Here is a 23,187-nt window from a genome sequence, read left to right as displayed (position 1 = left end):
TATTTAATGTAATTAATTCTAGAAGAGATAGGTCATCAGAAAACATCCAGTATGTCCAAAACCTCATCTTATATAGAAACAACAGGCTAACAGTCCATACGTACAGTGGCTGCTAGCAGCACCATTCACCTGTTCTGCTGATCTTCAAGTATCTGTGATACAGACACATAATGCAGGGGAGAAAGCTTAAACTGATGGGAAACTATATGAGTGTTTTCGACACTGGTCAAGACTGATGTAGTGAAAAAGCCTTACACTCCTCCAGGATATTTTTTCTCCCTAGTTTCTTCTGGGCATGTTTTTCTGAGTACTCTGAAGATGATTTATCCCATGACCCCTCTATTCTAGCTCCTTATACTCTCCTGCTGCTTTGTGTAACCCTCCTGCATGTATTTTCCACAGGCAACTCATTTAGAAAACCACAGTGCTATGCAGCACATGTGACTGCACGGACATACACAGCTATCTCTTCTTATCATTACACTTACTTTCTGGCCTGTTCACTACCACATGATGAATACTCAATACTCTCACAGGTAAGATTATGGTTTTATAATATTATGAAGAGCCCAGTAACTCAAGATGCAATTTGATGACACAAAAATTACATGTCTAAAGATCTTAAAGGGCTAAATTTCAAAAAAATATTTGTCGTAGCACGCTGTGACACTGAAGAATTTATGAATAAGAAAACCCACTACAAAACTAGAAGGTGTTTTCACAGTTAACACAAGCCAGAACTGGTACTGGCTTCTTTGACAATGTCATGCAGGTCCCTTACGGCACTTCCTAGCTACCCATTGGTTTTGGCCACTCTGCAAACATGATGTTTTTTCATCTACAGCCTGGCAGTGAAATTTCATCGTGAAAAAGTTAGACCAGACTGCCTAGGGGTTTTAACCTCTGTTTTGCTTTCATCCTCAGGGCTGACTCTAACAGCTAGTGTGTTCCCACAAAACGGGGGAAGGAAGCAAGAAAGAGAGCAGTAACGCATGCCAAAAAATAGCTTCCTGTGGTGGTGCTGGAGGCCACCAAGCAACTTGTGGAGAGCCCACCTTCTCACCCTGCCACCTGACTACCTCCAGTCTCTGGGGTTTACTACAGTGGAAGAAATCACAAAAATTCAGACAGACCACCTCCTGCTGCCCAGGAGGACAAAGAGTAACAGCTAGGTCAGCCACCAGTGGTTTTGCCACTCCTGCAATGTTTGCTGGATGGCAAGTAAGCCTTGTTTGTCCACAGGGCATATCTGGGAGCAATTCTCTCTTTGCTTCCTGGTTTCCTAATGACAAAGCAAGTTTTGACACCTTGCTGAAAACCAATAAATCACTACAAGGTTGCATCCAGTGATCACAAACAACTTAAAATTTAACATGAACACATTCTTCGGAGATGAACTAACAAAAAAAATCTCTATAACCAGTACTAAGTGAACATTTTCTAACCAAACTACACACATGTGGACACTGCATTAAAGCACCAGGTAGAATAAAAGAGACACATAAAAGCCATGAAGTTTAACTAGGGATGGATGGATGCCTTATGGGAAGGGAGACTGGGAGAGCAGTCGGGCTGGACAATAGCAGCTGCAGATTAGAGATCTTTAGCCCTTTCGCTCCACAAATGCTTCCCTGATCTGTGATGCTGCACTGCTTCACTGAGCTTAGGAGCCACGCAGATCCAGACAAGACAAAGGCAAAGCCTTTTGCAATACAGTGTTGACTAAGCAGTAACAGAGAAAATGTACAAAGGTATAAAATACTGATTTCAATTCGCTGTTACTCATCTTGGTTATAACACATCACTTGCATTTTTCCATTTCCTTGCCACCGGCTGTAATTTAACAGAGCAGGTCTTAATTACGGTGAACCAGACAGACCTGCTAGAACAGCAGAGAGTAAATCACGCTTGCTGAGGACAGGAGTGCAGAACTGGTACATGGAAAGGGAGTAGGCAATTCCTAAGACAGCTGTAAGACAAAACTGGGAACAAAAAATAAGAAGGGGTGGCTGGGTGGAGTCTCTATTCGCTTGGCTTATCTGGACATACATCAGGGACACATAGCTGGTGAAGGAGAGGCTCTGGAAGAACAGTACCACAGTTAGAAGCAGGCAGACTCACATAATCAAACACCTCAGCTACACTTCCTAAAACTCAGATCAGTTTATCTCGAATAATAGTGACTTTACCAATTTAATTTTAAAATGTACATAATGTACATGAGGATTAGCATGGTTCTTGAGAAAAGGAAGCCAAAATGCAACAGGAGTGGTAAAAATCCAAACATCCTCACAAAAATCAGGACAATTTTCTAAAAAATCTTTGCACAGGCCACTTGGGTGTCTGTCCGAGAGCTGTCTCTACTGCAGAATTCCCTTTATTGTACCAAGAGCACATAAAAATGGCCCTAGAACTGACACTTGCAATGCAATTCATAAGACCATGCTGGCTACAGAAGCATTACTGGCAGCTCTGTGATCTGTAAGTTAGCATCTCAATGTTCAGACCCATCATTAGGTCACTGCTATTTTTACCGCAGATAACGGTATAAGAAATCTCCCAAGTCGGGTGATTAAATGACAGTTAAGCAGAGAGAGACAACAGAAAGTACCAATCTAACTTTTTACACTTTAAAATTAAATGAACTCCAAGTTATTTTCTAAAGTTCCTGGAAACTGCAAAACTGACACCGATTTCAAATGCGGAACAAACTTGCAAACAGGTCCTTCTCATGCCCATAGCAGCTTGCAATTAGTCAGAAAATAAAAATCTACAGAGGTCTGCATGATGGCTGTATTCTTCTAGATTTGTGACAACTGTTTGGTTCTTCCCTTAGGTGTGCACACTCACCTACAGCACGATGTATAGGTGGGACACTTTACAAAACTGAGTTTAAAAGAAACATGAAGTGCCCAGTCCTGCAGACAATGGCAACAGCAATCACAAGCTATCCCAGGTAACCAGATCTTGCTGGCCTCCGGAAGAGAGCTATAATTTGCACATACAGCCGCCTATAGACTGGGGCTCCTTTCAGAGAGTTACACTCCTCTCTTCAACATTGCAGCCTCACATTGTTGAGGGCAAGGGGGAACTCTGCTTGTGCATACTTTTGTGTATTTGTTTGCTGTAACTGAGTTTGCCTGCACCCTGCCTGGGACCTCCTTCTCACCCTGTCAAAGGTTACCTACGTAATACTTCATCCAAGAGAGCGTCTCCACAATGAGTTAACTACACAAAGAATGAGAAACCTTCCTTACTAAATCAGGTGCCCCATCCATAAACGCAGAAAACAAAGACTTTGGATTAAAACAATCTTCCAACTTAAAATATTCAAAGTGTGAAGTGTGCACAGATGAGGTTCTTTAATATAGTGTACTTCTCAAAAACACAAATTTGTTATGATTCTAGAGATCAGTTAAAAATCAAACTAAATGTTAACAGAATGATTGATTCACACTGCATGAATTGATGTGAGAAATTATTTCAGCAGCTTCTCATTATGGGCTGTATGTACAGTAAACTTAGTCCTACTGAGCTACCAATTCAGTAAATAATTGATGGAAACAAGACACATTAATTTTAAAACACCAAACTAGTCTTACACTGAGGCTCCAATCCAAGGTAACTCAGAACATGAGCGCATCAGGTACGTGCATCTTTTCTGTAGCCCTTACAACGAGCTTTTCAGCTTACTACAAGGGAGACTGGACACAACCAATTCAGAACTACAACTGTTCGTAGTTAAAGCTGTGCTGCCCCTCCCCCTGGCAAGCCAACAGCCATGTTTGCTGTGTACGGCAAAGACCCTGTTTCTCTTCAGGCCTTCCCAGGCACCAGCTGGCAGGGAAATCCTTATAAACTTCAGAAAATTAAAATGTTATGTTCTGACAGGATTACATTCACACACCTAACATGATACAGTCTTATATTTGGGGCTTTTTTCTTTTAACACTTTAAGTGTATTAAGAATACACTTTACACATCTCAGTCCAGAGATGAGCAGAAGTTTTATAAAAGTTTTGTTTACAAAAGTATTATTTAACAGGTAAATGTGTTTATTTTTAGATTCATCTGCTCTTCTGAAAACATTATAAAACAATGTTTACAAATTAACCTGTATTAGAAGTACACTAGGCTATTGGGCAGTACTTATTTATTCCGTTTCATAATTTCCCAGTGTAACAGCAGACGTACTGGTGAGAACAGCTGGTCAGAAGAATTCTACTGGTCAACATCGCACGAGTAACTCCCAAGTCAGAAAAACTATACTTCCAGCAGAACAGTGGGTAACTTGGGCTTGTCCTCAAGGATTTTAAAACACAAAGTATTTTCAATGCCTGAAAGTAAAAGGCCACTGACTTGCTAACTCCAGGAACTCTGAAACGCTTTGCCTGCTACTGCTGCACAGTTAGTTCTGCTCTACCTTCAGTGGTCCCAGTGGATTACTAGTCTGCTTTTTATACAGCATGCTTTTTGGAATGTACAGCATGAACACAACTTACACTATTTCACAATCAGAATCAGAATGGTGAAAACAAGAATCGGCAACTCTGGGGTCTCCCCTGAACCTGTTATTAAACCACAGTAAGATTTCTGGACCAGTGAGTCAGTCACCTCAAGCGGCCTTTTGTTTCCCAATTTGTAACACAGAATCTTTCTCCAGTGAGGGAACGGTTACATTCACTCACAATCCAGACCCCACACCCCCCCTTTTTTTTTCTTTCCGCCCCCCATTGATTTTCAGTCCTGTAAAGCAAGCACCAAGCATGGTTGTGGAGCTGTGTAGGGATGACAGACTGCCTTGCTGACAAACCCCAGCATTTTTAACTCCTGTAGTTGTGTCACAAATGCTCTGAGTAGATGTAGACTGAAGGACTGACTGATTGCTGTCACCCTAGTACAGTATTTTTGGAACTAGTTAGGAAGGCCAGAGCTGCCTGGAAAAAGGATTTGAATTTCGAGCAGCTGCAGGAGAGAAAGGGAGAGAGGAACAGAGGTCCTTTCACCAGGAACAGGACTCTGGTTTTCTGCGCATGGGGATTGAGAGGTGGCAAAGATAACGTCAGTCAGAGCTTAATCTGCATAAAAAAAAGATCCAGTTAAATGTGTAAAGTGTAATATGGCAAGAAAATGGTTAAATATGGATCTAGTGAGAGATTCTTGTATGAACAAAAAAAAAAAAACAACAAAAAAAAACCCAACTCAAAGCACCCTTTCCTCTCCGACTAGCTGCACCAGGGCGAGGGAGAAAAAGAACAATGGTGACATTCAACAGACACCCACTGGAAAGTACAATTTATGGAAAGAAATGGAAAACAGTCCCCCTTCCCAGCCAGGATAAATAAATGAAGATGCAAAATGCATGCATTCCAGAAAATAAAACCCTGCTAATAATGCACATCTAATGCAGTGAGACAACCCCCCCTCCCCTCCTCACATTCCCCATCACCACCACCCCCGGTCCTCACCCCGGTCTTCCAGCCTGAAGGTGACCTGCGCCCCACAAAAACATCGTTAACCCCCTCGGCACATTAACAGACAGCATCATCATTATCATCATCATCATTACCAGCATCATCACCCCACTAGTACCACCATTATGAGAAGCGGAGAGAGAAGAATGTTACTCGACCTTTCGTCCCCTGCATGTTGCCTGTCAGAGTCGGGCATGTTTGGGTCAAGAACTGGGTTTGGGGGTTTGGAGAACAGGCTTTCAAAGGCCATTGTGCTGGCTGTGGTGTGGTGAGGAGGAGGAGGAGGGAGGTGGAGGAAGGCAGGACACCGCCGCTGCCCGTGGTGCGGAGGGAGGAGGCGGCGGCGGCGGCGCGCACAGCCGCTCTGGGGGCGGCTCGGTGAGGAGGAGTCCCTCAGTGCGGAGAGATGATGAAGGTTTCACTCACGGTTACTTAGTGAGACACTTAACGGGCACTCAGTGCAGGGCGAGGCTGCACACAAGGCTGAGCCCGGCCGCCCCGCGCGGGCGGGAGGAGGAGACGGCGGCGGCGGCGGCGGCTCGCAGGAGCAGGCCCGGGGCACAGGAGAACGAGAGGACACACACACGGGGGGAGGGAGGTGCTGGTGGCCGGAGATGGCTGCCCTAATTCTTCCTTACAAACATGGCGCCCGCTCGAGGCACTCTCACAAAATGGCGGCGGCGCCGATCGGCAGCACCAGCAGCGGCGACCCCCGCGGCGCCTTGCCCTCCCCAGACGGCTCAGCGGCCCCGCTGCCACCACCGCCGCCGCCGCGTCTTCTCGGCGCCCGCCGGGGCGGCGATGGCGTCGCCTTCGCTGTGGCCGCCGACCCGCCCGCGCTCGCTCTGCTCCTCCTCCTCCTCCGCGCCGCCGCGCGCCGCCCGGCCCCGCGCCTCGCCGCGCGCTCATTGGCCGCCGCGCGCCGCCCGTCAGCGCCGCCGTGACGTCACGGGGCACGCCTCGCTCCCTCTCTCTCTCACACACACGCACCCCCCCTTCTCTCCGCAGCGCCGCCTCACGCGGGAGACGGGGGGGAGGGGGGGAGGGGCGGGGCTCGGCGTCACGCGCCGCCGGGCGCCATGGCGGCCGCCGCCCCGTCACGGCGGAGCTCTTCCTGGGCCGGTCCCGCCGTCTCCCCGCTCCCCCCTCCTTCTCCCCCCACTATCAGGGGCCGCTTCCGCCCCGCGCCGCCTCGCGAGAGCGCGGGGACACGCCCCCCGCCTCAGCTCCGCGTCGTAGTCGTAGAGTCAGAGAATCAGCAGGTTGGGAAGGAGGTCTGGGATCGTCGGCTACAAACATTCCTGTCTGCCACTAAACCACGTCCCTGAGCTCCTCATCCTCCCGTCTTTTAAACACCTCCAGGGAAGGGGACTCAACCACCTCCCTGGGCAGCCTGTTCCAGTGCCTGATGACCCTTTCCGTGAAAAATTGCTTCTTAATGTCCAGCCTGAATCTCCCCTGGCAGAGCTTAAGGCCATTGCCCCTTGTCCTATCACCGGTCAGTTAGGAGAAGAGGCCAGCTCCCTCCACTCTACAACGTCCTTTCAGGTAGTTATAGAGAGCAATGAGGTCTCCCCTCAGCCTCCTCTTCTCCAGGCTAAACAACCCCAGCTCTCTCAGCCGCTCCTCGTAAGACCTGCTCTCCAGCCCTTTCACCAGCTTTGTTGCTCTTCTCTGGACTCTCTCCAGAGCCTCAACATCCTTCTTGTGGTGAGGGGCCCAGAACTGAACACAGGATTCGAGGAGCGGTCTCACCAGTGCCGAGTACAGAGGGAGAATAACCTCCCTGGACCTGCTGGTCACGCCGTTTCTGATACAAGCCAAGATGCCATTGGCCTTCTTGGCCACCTGGGCACACTGCTGGCTCATATTCAGTCGGCTGTCAACCAACACCCCCAGGTCCCTCTCCTCCAGGCAGCTTTCTAGACAGTCTTCCCCCCACTACAGTGCTGCACAGGGTTGTTGTGCCCCAAGTGCAGGACCCCGCACTTGGCCTTGTTAAACCTCATGCCATTGGTCTCTGCCCAGCGGTCCAGCCTGTTCAGATCCCTTTGCAGAGCCTCCCTACCCTCCAGCAGATCCACACTTCCACCCAGGTTAGTGTCATCTGCAAACTTGCTAAGGGTGCACTCGATGCCTTCATCCAAGTCATTGATAAAGACATTGAACAGGGCTGGACCCAGCACTGAGCCCTGGGGAACCCCACTTGTCACTGGCCTCCAGCTGGAGTTCACTCCATTTCCCACCACTCTCTGGGCCCGGCCAGCCAACTAGTTTTCCACCCAGGAGAGTGTGCGCCTGTCCAGTCCAGAGGCTGACAGTTTCCCAAGCAGAATGCTGTGAGAAACTGTGTCAAAGGCTTTATTTAAAACCAGGAGACTGGGAAACGCCACAGGGAGCCGAGGTGGGGGATAGGGATCAGGTTTGTGACCACCTGAGGAACTTGGACATGTATAAGCCCAAGGGACCTGATGAGATGCATCTCAGAATCCTGAGGGAACTAGACAATTTGGTTGCCAAGCTACTCTCCATGATATTTGAAAAGTCATGGCAATCAGAAGTCCCTGGTGTCTGGAAGAAGGGTAACGTTGTGCCCATTTTTAAAAAGGGTAGAAAAGATGACCCTGGGAACTACCGACCTGTCAGCATCACCTCTGTGCTGTGAAGGTCATGGAACAGATCCTCTTAGAAGCCATGCTAAAGCACATGGAGGATGGAGAGATGATTAATGGCAGCCAGCATGGCTTCAGCAGGGACAAATTCTGTATGACCAACCCAGCAGCTTTCTATGGGGGGGTAACCACAGCAGGGGACATGGGAAAACCAGTGGATGTGATCTATCTGGACTTCTGTAAAGCCTTTGATGCAGTCCCCCACAACATCTCTAAATTGGACATATATGGATTTGATGGGTGGACAGTTCAGTGGATAAGAAACTGGTTGGATGGTCGTATTCAGAGAGTAGTGGTCAATGTCTCAATGTCCAGATGGAGATCTGTGACAAGTGGTGTCCCTCAGGGGTCTGTACTGGGACCAGTGCTGTTTAGTTTCTTTATCAATTATATGGACAGCAAGATCGAGTGCACCCTCAGCAGGTTTGCAGGTGACACCAAGCTGAGCAGTACAGTTGCCACACCAGAAGGATGGGATGTCATCCAGAGGGACCTGGACAAGCTGGAGAATTGGGCCACTGCAAATCTTATGAGGTTCAACAAGGCCAAGTGCAGAGGTCCTACACCTGGGTCGGGACAATCCGCAATTTCAATATAGAATGGGGATGATGTGATGGAGAGCAGCCCTGTGGAGAAACGCTTGCGTGTACTGATTGATCAGAAGCTCAATATGAACCATCAATATGCACTCGCAGACCGGAAGGCCGACCGTGTCCTGGGCTACATCAAAAGCAGAATAGCCAGCAGGGCGAGGGAGGTGATTCTGCCACTCTATTCCTCTCTTGTGAGACCTCATCTGGAGTACCGTGTCCAGTTCTGGAATCCTCAGCATAAGAAGGATATGGAGCTGTTGGAACTTGTCCAGAGGAGGGCTACAAGGATGGTCAGGGGGCTGTAGCACCTCCCATACGAGGACAGGCTGAGAAAGTTGGGCTTGTTCAGCCTGGAGTAAAGAAGGCTCCAAGGAGACCTTATAGCACCCTTTCAGTACCTGAAGGGATCTGAAAGCTGGGGAGGGACTGTTTACAAAGGCTTGTAGTGATAGGACCAGGGGCAATGGGTATAAACTGGAGAGGGGCAGATTTAGAGGAGAAAGTTCTTCACTATGAGAGTGGGGAGGCAGTGGCACAGGTTGCCCGGGGAAGCTGTGGCTGCCCCATCCCTGGAGGTGTTCAAGGCCAGGGTGAATGGGGCCTTGGGCAGCCTGATCTAGTAGGACATGTCCCTGCCCATGAGGAACTGAATTATCTTTAAGGTCCCTTCCAACCCAGACTATTCTATGATTCTGTGACTGGAAAACTCCACATTTAGCCAAGATGGGTGATAAATTCCTTGCTTAGAGTAGGGGTTATTGGTCAGGGCGTGATAAAAACTGGCATTAACGAGGCTGAGAAACTATGAGCTTAATCTGAACAGAAGAGATGAAGAGAAGGGGTAGTTTTATTGGCATCACTTCACAGGATGGTTTGGGTTAGAAGGAACCTTAAAGACCATCCAGTTCCAACCCCTCCTGCCATGGGCAGGGACACCTCCCATCAGACCAGCCTGCTACAAAGACTTGTTTTGTTAAAAAGGAGAAAATTTAAAACTCATGAAGAAATCCCTGACAGAACTATGGAACAAAATGCTGAACACTATTGAAGCCAATAATGAGGAAAACCACCCTGAAATCATGTTTGTCTTGGTAATTATCATAGAATGTTTTGGGTCAAAAGCGACCTTAAAGATCATCCAGTTCCAACACCCTTGCCCATGGACAGGACACTTTCCACTGGATCAGGTTGCTCAAAGCCTCATCCAACCTGGCCTTGAACACTTACAGGGATGGGGCATCCACAACTTCTCTGGGAAACTTGTGCCAGTGCCTCACCACCCTCACAGGAAAACATTTCTTCCTAAGTCTGATCTAAATGTCCCCTCTTTCAGCTTAAAACCATTCCCCCTCATCCTATCGCTCTATGATAAGAGGTTTAGCTGGGCAGTGGCTGACCTGTGCTTTTAGCTGGTTCTCAGCCTGCTACAGGCTGACATTTCCCATGTTCTGCCTTCCCATGTTCACATAATCAGGTAACAGGGGTTGCAGCTCTAAACATCCTTTTCTGTGCATATCATTTTGCATTTTCAGTGAACCTTGTCCTTTTCTGCAGTCCTGTATTTCCAAGTTCAGTACCTTTGCCTCAGGAGAGTGTTGTCCAACTCAAATAAATAGCATCAGCTGCAAATGTTGTCACCTCATTGCTCATCCTTTCTTCCATAAACTTTATGTGTCTGTTTACAACAACACTGGCATGAGGATGGAGATACCCCACCTGCTAGACCTCCGCATGCTGAGAGCTGGCCTTTTATTCCTACCCCAGTGTTGCTGACTCTCAGCAATTCATAATCCCTAGGAGACGCTTGTCTGTTGTTCTCCAACTGTTTTAACTATATTCCTTTTAACATTGTCTTTTGAGGGACTTTGTCAAAACTTTCTGGAAAAATCCCAAATAAGTTACATCAACTTATTTTCCTTTACAGGCTCATCTCCCTGGCTTACATAGCTTTTTGGGACGTATGACTCTCTTTTTCCTGTGCCAGCAATCCTAGCAAAAAAATGAAGTTAAAAAAAATAAGAGAGAGAGAACACCCACATCGGTTCCCATTTGAGAGGGATATTTTTTCCCCTTACAGGGAGGCAAAGTGTCTTTTCCCCCAGGGAAAGCAGCAAAGACTGCTCTTCTTGATTCCTCGTGGATTGCAGTTGGGACGATTCATAGTACTGTTTGGTTGGAAAAGACTCTTCAGATCACTGAGTCCAACTATACCTGTTCACTACTAAACCATATCCCTGAGCACCTCATCTGCCTGTCTTTTAAATACCTCGGGGGATGAAGACTCCACCACTTCCCTTGGCAGCTCTTCCAGTGCCCAATAACCCTTTCACTGAAGAAATTTTTCAAGATGTCAAACCTGAACCTCTCCTGGTGCAACTCGAGACCATTTCTTCTCATCCTATCACTTGTTCATTGGGAGAAGAATCCAACACCCACCTCACTACAACCTCCTTTCAGGGAGCTGTAGAGAGCGATAAAGGTTTCCCTGTCAGCCTCCTTTTCTCTAGGCTAAACAACATCAGTTCCCTCAGCTACCTCTCCTAAGACTTCTTCTCCAGCTTTGTTACCCTTCTCTGGACATGCTCCAGCACCTTGATGTCCTTCTTGTAGCAAAGGGTCCAATTTCTGTCCTGACAGGTCCCCATCTCTTCATTGCTGCACATCCATGGAGAAAAAGCCATCTCTCCATGATTTCACCCACCAGGCTAGCAGGGCAAGAGATCATGGCCAGCTTCAGCCAAGGGTCCAGATCATCACACAAATCCAAAATCAGGCCGGGAAACCAACTTGAGCTGGAGATCAGCACTCCTACAGCTCAGGGAAGGAAAAGGGGCTCCAGGGAACATGGGAGGAGGGTGGGTGGTGGCCTTATGTGGGGCTGGTGAGCCCTGTTATAGCTAATTAAGGCTAATCAGCCTCATCAGCATGTGAGCATCTCATGCCCACGGGGCTCAGCACGCTCTGCTTGGGAAACGGGCAAAAAATAAGGGATTTCAAATTCAGAATAAAAGCCTGGATCCTGCTTTTCTTGTAGCCTGCACAGGTGCAAAAATCCATTTTAAATCAAAATGTGTCAGCAGGAGCAGTGTGGAGCTGTTTGTTTAAACATCTTTACGTGTGTTTGCGTTGTCAGGGAAAAAGGTATGCTTGCGAGAAGCTCCTGAATGGCTCTTTTTTTTCAAAGGATAACTAAATTTGGCAACAGCAGCTTAACGAATTCTCCAGTACGCCCTCTCGGATATCACAAATATACTGGGATCTGGGGCATGGTGTGGAGAGCGTAGCAACATACCTAGCAACCATAACAAATAAAAATGCCGTGGTTCAGCTCTTCATTAAAGCCCTTAACAGGATTAATAAATGTTTTGGCGTGTGTGCTCATGCTTTCGCTTCAGCAGGGATTTGAACTGCGATACAGATCTGTAGGGTGGGAGGAGACACAGCAGTGCTGATAGATGTGCACCAGGCACAAGTTTCTCAGGGATGCTAGCTAGGTAATAAAATTCAGATTTTAGCCAGATTTTAGTTGAGAATAACCTGACATTCTGTTGTGTGTTAAAGAAATAATTATAATTCTTTCATTTGCGGGGATGCTGAAGATTTTGGATGCTCAGCAGGGAAAGGCTCATCAGTAATATATTTTGGAAAAAGGATGATGAATAGAAGGAGAAAACAGGTCATGAAACTGTGGTTGTCTCCTCTCACCCCAGCCCTGACACTGGGGCTTCTCTCCCCTCATGGGATGAAGAGGAAAGGGAGGGCTTTCCCACACAGAACCCAGAAATTAAAGGTGCCATATTTCTCTCTTTGCACCTCATCGGGTACTGAGTAGCCTCCTTCCAAGGTCACCTCCACACAAAGTCTTTACCCTTTGCATCCTCACTCCCCAGAATTTTGGGGTGAGAGACTGTGGATTTGGGGCTCAGACAGTGTAGCCAACCTCTTCCAGGGCACATGGAGTGCATCTGGAGTCAGCTGTGCCAGTGACTGCCTGCCTTCAGCCCACGGAGGGGGAGCAGAAGTAAACCAGCTATTCTGGGGGCTCTGAAATGTTATTATCCCAAAGAGAAGTTGTATTTAGCAGAGCCAGAAGAGCTTCTCTCTGCACATTCCAGGCCCTGGAAGTCTGCAAGATGCTGGAGCGGCTGCTCTGGGAGGGGAAAAAAGTCTTTAGTCAGCTCAAATGCTGGCCAGAGGTTTGCAGCCCAGTCCAGACACTTGAGAGCCGACCTTAAATGTTTCTGGGGCTGAAAGGGAGATCCACAGCCAGTTAACACTGGGAGAGACAGCTGAGCTTCCCAGCTCTGATCCTGGCCCTCGAGGCGGGTGAGAAGCGTCTGGGAGGACTGGCATGGCTGCTCCGCAAGCTCCAATACAGTGCCAGCCCATCATGGAGACGGGAAACCAGTTTGCCCTGGCCTCAGGAATCAGGAAAACACCAGTTCAGGGTTGTGCTGTAAGGAAAAGCCTCCAGTGCAAGGAAAAGTCTCCAGCCTCATTAGCTGGTTAAAGCATCAGAGGGAAACAATTCTGCCCCGTCAGGGACTTAGCATCTTACAGGCTCCTGTTTTTCAGCTCCCATCGCCCAGCAAGGTTTGGGGGAAAAAGCGTTGTCAGTGATGATGAAAACCATCATTTCCACCATCAGAAGTACTGCAGATGGGAGCAGCTGATGGAGGTGGCAGAAGTAAAGAAACAGACGCTGTTCTTGGCAGATACTCATCTGCATCTCATGGACGAGCACATCCCCAAACACAGGGATCCCTAAAATGCTATAACGGTGTGTTGCAGAAACACATCCAAGCAGGCTGGGCAACTACAACAGGGCAAACTATGCCTCTGGTGAACCAAAAGGTTTGGGCTGCCCGCTCTGTAGCCTTCTTTCGCATAACTTTGCTTTTTCCCCAAAGCTGTCCATCCATCCTCAGCTTTTCCTAAATAAATAAAATATTCCATTTCAGCTCAGCTCCTTTCCTGTTACGGCTTTTGTCTTCCAGCAGTGATTTTCAGTGGTGTACGAGGATGCAGCCAGCTGCCTCCGCAGCACTGCTTTCTTAGATAAGGCGCTAATTTAAAACACACACCAGGCTGGGTTCACAGGGATAACTGCTCCCTTTCCTGGACAAAATGCTACTTGGCTGGGGTCTGGATAGCTCTGAGGAAAATCTCATCGCCTGCTGCTCAGAGCATCCCAGGATGCAGCCGCATGGCAGAACAGTCCAGTAGCTTGTCCTGCCTATTCCTTGTTCCTCTGAGGATGTCCAGCATCATCCCCTGATTGCAGCCCTGGCCATGCTCGGAGTTGGCATGTGCAGGATTTCACCCTCAGTATCCCAGTGGGAGAAGGTAAGAGTGGGTTTCCCCAGGTGTGCCTCCACAGACCAAATTTTCTCCATGTGTTTTTCTTCCCCCTGTATCCTTTGGATTGCCCTTGGCAGAGTCCTGTAAGTCTGGTGGGTGCATCTGCACCTCTGATCTTATGCCACAGAGCTTTAAAGGACATTTACCCCCAGAAGGCTTCATCCATCCCCGTGCACGCTGAGGAAATAAAACCAGGCTTATCCTCTGTCATCTATATTGCAACCCAACCTTTCTGGCAGCACAACCTCCTGCAGGGCCTCTCCTGGCCAGGTCCAAAAAGTCTTCCTTGTGCTGAGGCCAGCTGCATGGTGACACCCTCCCATGCCACCCGTTTTAATAGTGTGTCCTCAGCAGGACGGGGAGGTCCTCCTGCCTTGAGAGAGGACACTTCAGCTCCCTTTGAGGGAGGCAGCACTGAGCTGCCCCATCAGCTGTTCCTTTCTCCTCTCCTGGTAGTCCTCCGGGGCTTTGTCCTTCTGCAGCTGGGGGTCTTTCCCTGCAGATCCCCACCACACCCATCTAAAAGTGGGCAACCCCCAGGTCTGCTGCTCTGCGGGCACCTGCGCTCCAGCTGTAGCCAGGCTACCCCTCTCTACCACCACCTATGACACTTCCAGAAGAGCATTATATTTTCATTGTTGTTATTTTCTTTTTTTTCTTTTAAGCGCTCGGGTGGAGGAGCAAGCCTGTTGGGTTTTAATTTCCCTCCACCAGCACAACCCTGGGATGCATTTCCCTGCCAGGCTCCGCCATCCAGCCGGAGCGCCCGCCAACCCAAACATCCTGCATCCGCATGCCCGGGCTCCAGCAGCCCCATTATGAGAGCAGAGGAGCAGACACTGAATGTCCCTCCTTGTTCTGCAGGGAGAGGTCCTGCTCCCTTTCCAAACTTCCACAGAAAAGCCATATCCCCAGAAAATGCTGGAACGTAGTCCCCCAGAGGATGAAACACAGATCGGTCTCGTTGTGAAGTGTCTTCCCTTGGGACAAGGAGCGGGAAGGATTTTAGCCTTTGGAGGGGAACAGCAGGCACCTCTTCCTTGAGGCCTTCGGAAGATGCTTGGGGTGGGGGAGAAGGATGCTTGGGAATGAGCCACCTTGACACCAGCTGGCCCATTCCAAGCAACATAAGGCATAAAAATAAAAATGAAGGAGGCAGGTTCTTGCCCCATGGGGCTTGAGCCCCCCTGGGATGGCTCCAGGTGAGCACTGCCCCCCAGGCTACGCACACGCATCAGGTACTTTGCTCTGCACCAGCTCAGAGGTTACATCATTGTTTAATGGTACTAAAACCAGCATAATGAAGAAACATGCATAACGTCAGGGTGTTGTGGTTAACATGCACAAGCGCTGCACCAAGGAACAGGTACTGAGGAGGAAGGGTGTGAGACTGGGGAGCTGTTCCCCCCCAGCACAAATTGCAGCAGAACCCCAGCTGTTCCTGGAGCTGCTCGCACACAGTGGAATGGAGGCTGCAGCTGATTGAAAAATGAAATATTCACACCTCAAGCTCCCTCAACGCAAGCACCAAGTGCAGCCAAAGCCCCCGCCCCAAGGTCACAGCAGAGAGGATACATGCATGCAGCCCTGTTCAGGCGGTTTAAGGAGCTGCTGCCCATGGGCTGGAGCATGGGACAGCCCTAGCCCATCGCCAGCACACAACTGCAGAGCCCTGGGACGACTCCTTCACACAGCAGCAATGTCCCGCTTGCCATGGAGGGCACAAAGAGCCAGCCAGGTCCTGTAGGGATGGAGGTTCATGGACTTTTCCAGGTCCAGTCAATCCCAGGGGATTGAGATGCTGGACCAGCCCCCTCCCCATGAGTTGCCATGGGTTTTCTTGGCATCCCTAAGGGAGTAGAGGCACGGTTTTATAGGGCTTGGGTCAGTGTAATGAAACCCGGGCCAGTGGGGAGGACAGCAATAGCCACTGTAAGCTTCCCTCCTCCTGCCTGCACCAGCTTAACTTCTTTCCTAGAGAAAAAGAGAAGGAATTAAAAAGGAAATAAGGGTTGTGGTTTCTATCCCCTGCTTTCTGCTGTGTGTGGACACTGAGGCTGCAGGACATCATCCTTCTGGGGCCTTAGGTGAGGATGATGCTCTGCTCTCACACCCCAGCAAGTGATGCACCTGATTTCTTTTGCACTTTTTCCCTTTTTTTTTCCCCCACACAGGTGAGTGTAAAAGCCACCTGGGCAGAATAACCTTAGCACGGAGGGAAGGATGGTTGGCTGCAGAGGGGCTTTGGACTGGGGCGTCACCTGGAGCTCCCATTACATGCCTGCCTCCAGGGCTGGCGCTTCAGAGTGGAGGATGCTGAGCAAGGACCATCGCTGTCAGGGAAGCTGCCCCAGCTGCCACCTCCCCTAAAACTCATAGGCAGAGACGAAGACGGTGATTTTAGACATGTGCTTGGCCTGGAAGACACGATCCACGTATTCAGACATGTCCACATCCACCTGGATGGTCTGTGGGCCCTTGAGGCTCTGCACCAGGATGAGCTCCCCAGTCTGCCGGTCCGAACGCTGCATCACAAAGTGGCCTCTGTTGTTGCCACCCACGATGCCGAAGCGCAAGCTGTCAGGTCCTGGCCGGCCAGGCGCCGCTGCCGTGGCCATGCGGAAGAGCGGCGTGGGTGTCAGTAGGTTGGAAGGCAGGGGAAGGTAGTGGAAGGAGATGGTCTTGGGTGCTTGGTGGCATGACCGGCTCTCCATCGGGCAGGGGTTGCGCTCGCACTGGCTGCAGAGGCAAAATGAGCAGGGAGGTTTTCAGGGAGCCCCAGGGGCGTGGGCTTCCGTGTTGCCCACCTCAGCAGCATTGGATCCGTGTGGATGCTATGTATGTCTTTGGGACCCAGCATCCAAAAAACAAAGCAGGGACAGGTTTTGCACCCCGCTGCACTTACAAGGGTGCTGTTTTGACATAGGTGACGTTGCCAGCAGTCTGGGGGCACTGGGGGTTGACACACTGGAAGCCCCCTCCCGTGTTGATGCAGGTGGTCCCCCTTGTGCAGTTATCCTGGGACAGGGTGCACTCATCGATGTCTGCAAAACAGGGGCGGGCAGCAGATCAAGCTCACCAGAGACCTTAAACCAACCCCATTGAGGGGTTCCTTTTGGTGGAAAATAGGCAAAATGGCTTTAAAATGGGTCAAACATCAAAATCATGCAGAAATTGGGGAGAAAAGGAGAAAACGTGAGCTTTCACACCGTGAACTACAATAATTGACACTTCATAGCAGAAAAAAAATCATTATTTTTCAGGAGAAGACTTTCATATGAGCAGTTCTGGCCACCCACCATCCTTACCCACTGCTGCTCTGCTTCACTCTCAACCCACATTCCTGTTTTAGGAAGAGCTGCCAGCCTCCAAGCTGGGCCCTCACCATTTAATTCTTACTTTATAAGGCTATTTGTGTTTCTTCTAGCTGACATACTGCTCACAGGGGACAGCTCTATCACACAGCAGCGCTCCCATATTCCTGAAGCATCACACATATTTGCTAGTGCCTGAATCTCCATCATTTTCCTCTTCTCTGCGCCCACCATGGAACAACCTCTCTATGCAAACCCACCAAGATTTTTGCACGTGGAATTCATAGAATCATAGAATGGTTTGGGTTGGAAGAGACCTCAAAGATCATCCAATTCCACCCCCCTGCAATGGGCAGGGACAGCTCCCACTGGATCAGGGTGTTCAAAACCCTGAACCCTGCTGCTGAAAGGCCCTCAACCTGGCCTTGAACACCTCCAAGGATGGGCCATCCACAACTTTTCTAGGCAGCCTCTGCCACTGCATCACCACTCTCACAGAAAAATATTTCTTCCTAATAGCTCATCTAAATCTCCCCTCTTTCAGCTTAAAACCATTACTCTTCATCCTATCACCTCACCCCCTGATAAAGAGATAAGGATGCTTGCAAAGAAGGAGAAAAAAGGGGAAAAAATAAAAAAGCAGTTGTGCAATTTGGGAAAAATGGTAAACCTGTGGGTTTCCAGACCCACCTTCACAGCTCTTGCCATCACCCAGGAGGATGTACCCGGAGGGGCAGGCGCAGCGGTAGGAGCCGGGGAGGTTCACGCATTCATGGGCGCAGAGCCGGGGACCCCCCTCCCGCTTGTAGACCTCGCATTCGTTGAGGTCTGCGGAGAGATGAGAGGAGCAGGTGCAGCATCAAGACCCCACAGCCCACCCCACGGTGTCCCCCCACCGCGTGACTCACCCTGGCAGAGCCCATTGGCGGCTGTGCCGCTCATGTGGAAGCCGGGCTCGCAGCTGCAGTGCTGGGTCCGGTCGATCTGGGCACAGCGGGGCTGGCGGCTGAACGCCGGGTCATCTGTGACGCTCCAGGCTGGGGGGGCTGCGGGGACACCATGGGAGGGGGTTTGAAATGAAGTGGGGTGCCGAAATATGCCTGGAGGGTGGCGGATCACCCACTCTAGTAGGGGGTCACCCACCCGTCTGCGCCTGGTACTGGCAGGTAGCTCCAGTCCACTGCTGGGGGCAGAGGCACTTGTACTGGTTCAGCCCCTCCAGACATGTCCCACCGTTCTGGCAGGGCCTGCTCGAGCATTCACTGATCTCTGCAAAAAACCCAGCCACATTTCATTTCATTTTATTTTGGGAAGCAGGAATCCCACATGCACCAAGCCACTTCGGTACCCGATGGCACACTATAAACATTTTGTTTTGGGGAAACAAGCCATAGGAATCATAGGATCACCAGGTTGGAAAAGACCTACTGGATCATCAAGTCCAACCATTCCTACAAACACTAAACCGTGCTCCTCAGCACCTTGTCCACCCGTCCCTTAAACACCTCCAGGGAAGGGGACTCAACCACCTCCCTGGACAGTCTGTTCCAGTGCCCAATGACCCTTTCCGTGAAAAATTTTTTCCTAATGTCCAGCCTAAACCTCCCCTGGCGGAGCTTGAGGCCATTCCCTCTCGTCCTGTATGCACCACACCACTTTGGTACCACGAGGCACATAATAGCCATTTATTTTGCCAAACTCAGACACCGGCCATTTCCAATGCTGTGGTGCTGCCCTGGTGCAAAGGTTTGCAGGGAACCATTGTAGCACCAATGTCTTTTCCTCTCAACTCTGCTTCTCAGCTCCAGACAAGGCTTCAGCTGTAATTTCCAGCTTTCCTTGAGGATGAGGAAACCCCAAATCACCAGCTGTGGGAGCCACAGCATCCACGGGATGTTGGCTAGCTAAGACTTGAGGAAAGCTGTGATACCTCCCTGTTTGGTGAATCCAAATAATCCCCCACATTTGAATAAACCCAGACTGCATCCCACTCTTGCAAATGATGCCCATGAGCACACACAGGCATGAAGCAGCCCTACAACCACAGCTGCTTGCCCAGCAGCCTGGCCAGAGGCATCCCAGAGCAGTACCTGCACAGCGGGGCTCCTGCCCGGTCCAGCTGCCGTTGGCTTGGCACATCCGTGTGCTGGAGCCCAGGAGCTGGAAGCCTGGGTCACAGGCAAAGTGAACCTCATGATCCACCAAATACTTGGAGCCAAACTTCTTCCCATCTGCAGGGACTTGCAGGGCAGGACAGGAGGCTTCAAGAGCATGGTGAGGACACAGTCACTGCTCAGGTGGGTGCTTTGTGGGAGCATCAACTTATCTTTCCTGCCCCCAACTCTACCACAGTTCACCCAGTTCCTCCAAGACCTCCTCTTTACCCATTATTTTCTTTGAATATTGGCCTGCTGAGGTTCATGAGCAACATCCAGCCCCACAGTGAAAGCCCAGCAGGGATGCTGTGGGTGAACATCATTGGCAATGGGTACGGTGGTATTCTTGCTATCCCTCTCATGCTCCCAGCACAGGCCTGCGGCTGTTCCTCTGGAAGCATGGTTTTCCAGCCCACTCACCTCCACTGCTTTGTCAGGAGCTCTCTGATTTGCAGCTATGTGGTTTTGAACCTCCCCACATCTTACTGTGGTGGGAAAAACACTCAAATTCACAAGCACGAATTGCCAACTTGGGAACGGGTATCTCCATCTATGGAGATGTCCAAACCTCCATCAATCAGAGCCCTGAGTATCCCAACCTGCTCACCCTAGCATCCTCCAAGGCCATAGAAACAGCTGGTGGGACCCAGGGAGGACTCACCAGCTGGAGGCTCGGGGGCGGCTTTGGCCAGGGTGGCGTGCAGGTTGCTCAGCCGGCTCTTCATCAGGCGGAGGCCCTCGGTGAAGCGCGTCTCCTGCCCCTTCAGCAGCTGCTGCATCTGCCGGATGGCAGCCAGAAGCTGCTGCCTGCTGAGGCAGCTCTGTGGGGATGGGGCAGCCGCTCAGCGGGAGGAAAATCACTCTGGCCCCCACGCTGCCGTGCTGGCTGAGATCCAATGTGCTGCATGCAGCCTGCCCCATCCACGGCAGGATGCTCACACAGGAGTTCTGCAGCATCAAAGGTCCCCTGAGATATCTGACTTACCCCTCAACCTCCCATTTACTCGGATGTGGGAGTTTTTCGCTTGTGCAAGTCCTTAGCTTAGGCATCTTCTCCTACATCTAAATGGGTAACGCAGTGCTAGGAGCAGAGCTGTAATCACTTTGTTAGCCCTGGGAGAGATGCCATAACTCATGTTTCATCCTGCTGGAGCTAGAGCCCTGTCCCACTTCCACATTACAAAATAAGAGGAAAACAGCTGTCTTGTGAGTCCTGCTGGGGCCAGGAACACTGGTGGGACTCCTGCCTGCAAACCAATCACTACCACGGGACTGACTCATGCAGGAGACGGGCATCGTTATTATAGGTTTCCTGCAGAATTAACTTAAAACTGAAGAAAAAAAGCAAGAACTGAGCAAAGCCAAGAGCCAAGGCAGTTTTAGAGCTCAGAGATTTGCAGAACACATAGAGGAGAGAGAGCACAGGTCTGGGCTGGGTGGCACCAGGCAGCGGAGCTTTGGGAAAGCAAACCGAGGTGCTGGGCACCACGTGGCCCGAGGGATTTCTTCCCCCTCCAGCCACACTGTACAGGAGTGAAGTTATTGTAGTTTCCAAATAGCTACCGAGGGTTTACAAAGAAGGGGTAAAAGCCAGCCCCGAGCAGTGTGCTCTCCTCTGGTGCCGTTTTGGGGGTGACGAGTTGCGATGGGGACGAACCGGTCTGTGCCCGCAGCTCTGGGGTGCCCCACGCCGAGAAGGACGGAGGCAAAAGCAAACAGACGCCTGGCACGTAGCTCGCTTTAATAAACAGCTCTTTGTTAGGGCTGGTTTTAACTTCAGGAGCCAGCGTGAGCTCCCGGTGGGATGCTGCACCGGAGCAAGCCCTGGCTCTCCCGTAAAAACAGGAGGATTCTTCCCTCTCGGTGGTGATTTCAGGTTTGGGGTAAGAAGGGAAAAAGAAGGCAAAAAGCATCCGGGACGGGTTTAATCCCCGTTTAAGCTCCCCCGCGGCTTCGCCCACCTGTTTGCCGGGACCGGGGTCTGCGCAGCCCGACACGGAGCGCACCGGCACCGGGGTGGGAAGGAAAGAGAAGACCTTTCCCAACTCTGGAAAGCCTTTCCAGAGCGGGGGGGACCCCCCGAACCTCCCATCCCCGCTCACCTGGGGCGCCGGCGCCGCCGGGAGCAGCAGCAGCAGCAGCGGCGGCAGCAGCAGCAGCGGCGGGGGGCGGCCCCGCGGCCCCGGCATGGTCCGCAGCGGCTCTGCCCGCCGAGGAACGGCTCTGCCGGCCGCCTCTCCCCGCCCCGGCCGCGAAAGAGCTGCCCCTCGCACGCCGCCCCCGCCCCACGCGCGGCCGCGCTCCCCCCCGTGGGGCCGGACCCGCCCCGGGGCCGCGGGGACCGGCCTGGCGACCGGGGGGAGCTGCGCGCATCGCCGGTGGGGGTCGGTGCGGAATAGCTGCTCCTGCTGCTGCTGCCGGGCTGAGGGAGCTCGCTGCCAGTCCGCTCCTTCGGATGCGCTGGGACCCCCTTCCCCAGCCCTACGCCCCCTTCCCCAACCTCTGCGCCCCTTCCCAACCCCGTGTCCCTTCCCAACCCTGCACCTGCTTCCCAGCCTCTGCGCCCCCCTCCCCAGCTTCCCCCGCCCCAGCCTCTCCGCCCCTTCCCAACCCTGTGCCCCCTTCCCCAGCCTCTGCGCCCCCTTCCCAACCCCGCGCCCCTTCCCAACCCTGCGCCCCTTCCCCAGCCTCTTCGTCCCCTCCCCAGCCTGTGCGCCCCGTTCCCAGCCTGTGCGCCCCGTTCCCAACCTTGTGCGCCCCTTCCCAACCTTGTGCGCCCCTTCCCAGCCTCTGCACCCTCTTCCCAGCCTCTGCGCCCCCTCCCCAGCCCTGTGCCCCTTCCCAACCCTGTGTGCCCCTTCCCAGCCACTTTGTCCCCTCCCCAGCCTCTTCACTCCCTCTCTAGACTCTGTGCCCCTTCCCAACCTCTGCACCCCTTTCCCAACCTCTGCAACCTTCCCAGCCTCTGCGCCCCCTTCCCAGCCTCTGCGCCCCTTCCCAGCCTCTGCGCCCCCTTCCCAGCCCTACGCCCCTTCCCCAGCCTGCATCCCCCTCCCCAGCTCTGCGACCCCTTCCCCAGCCTCTGTGCCCCTTCCCAACCTCTGCACCCCTTTCCCAACCTCTGCAACCTTCCTAGCCTCTGCGCCCCCTTCCCAGCCTCTTTGTCCCCTCCCCAGCCTCTTCATCCCCTTTCTAGACTCTGCGCCCCCTTCCCTGCCTCTGCGCCCCTTCCCAGCCTCTGTGCCCCATCCCCAGGCTCAGTGCTCCCTTCCCCGCCTCTGCTCCCCCTTCCCCAGCCTCTGCACCTCCTTCCCCAGCCAGCCTGTGCGCCCCCTCCCCAGCCTGCACGCCCCTTCCCCAGCCTCTGCGCCCCCTCCCCAGCCTCTGTGCCCCCTCCCCAGCTCTGCGCCCCCTCCCCAGCTCTGCGCCCCCTCCCCAGCCTGCACGCCCCTTCCCCAGCCTCTGCGCCCCCTCCCCAGCCTCTGCGCCCCCTCCCCAGCTCTGCGCCCCCTCCCCAGCCTGTGCGCCCCCTCCCCAGCTCTGCGCCCCCTCCCTAGCTCTGTGCCCCCTCCCCAGCTCTGCGCCCCCTCCCTAGCTCTGTGCCCCCTCCCCAGCTC

At 51.8% G+C, this 23,187-nt stretch overlaps 2 protein-coding genes across 2 annotated transcripts in view; both read right to left on the bottom strand.

Annotated features, from left to right (window-relative positions):
- The window catches only part of ZC3H6 (zinc finger CCCH-type containing 6), a 29,013-nt gene extending 22,686 nt beyond the window's left edge, over positions 1-6,327 (bottom strand). The window contains exon 1 of the mRNA XM_069850283.1: positions 5,633-6,327. Coding sequence (XP_069706384.1) covers positions 5,633-5,724 — 92 coding nt within the window. The 5' untranslated portion in view covers positions 5,725-6,327. The remainder of the gene's footprint in view (positions 1-5,632) is intronic.
- An 8,963-nt stretch (positions 6,328-15,290) lies between these two features.
- FBLN7 (fibulin 7) lies at positions 15,291-21,767 on the bottom strand. Its single transcript, XM_069851039.1, has 8 exons — positions 21,673-21,767; positions 20,232-20,391; positions 19,505-19,675; positions 18,558-18,683; positions 18,323-18,460; positions 18,105-18,242; positions 17,006-17,144; positions 15,291-16,839 (listed from the first exon to the last, which is right to left on the bottom strand). Exons 1-8 carry the CDS (start codon positions 21,757-21,759, stop codon positions 16,467-16,469), a joined length of 1,332 nt encoding a protein of 443 aa, XP_069707140.1. The 5' UTR covers positions 21,760-21,767; the 3' UTR covers positions 15,291-16,466.
- Positions 21,768-23,187: the final 1,420 nt, after the last annotated feature.

Source organism: Phaenicophaeus curvirostris, chromosome 2 (genome assembly GCF_032191515.1).
Source record: "Phaenicophaeus curvirostris isolate KB17595 chromosome 2, BPBGC_Pcur_1.0, whole genome shotgun sequence".
In the NCBI taxonomy this organism is placed as follows: domain Eukaryota; kingdom Metazoa; phylum Chordata; class Aves; order Cuculiformes; family Cuculidae; genus Phaenicophaeus; species Phaenicophaeus curvirostris.
The sequence above is the reverse complement of the archived record's forward strand: the minus strand, read 5'-3'. Positions and strand labels throughout refer to the sequence as shown.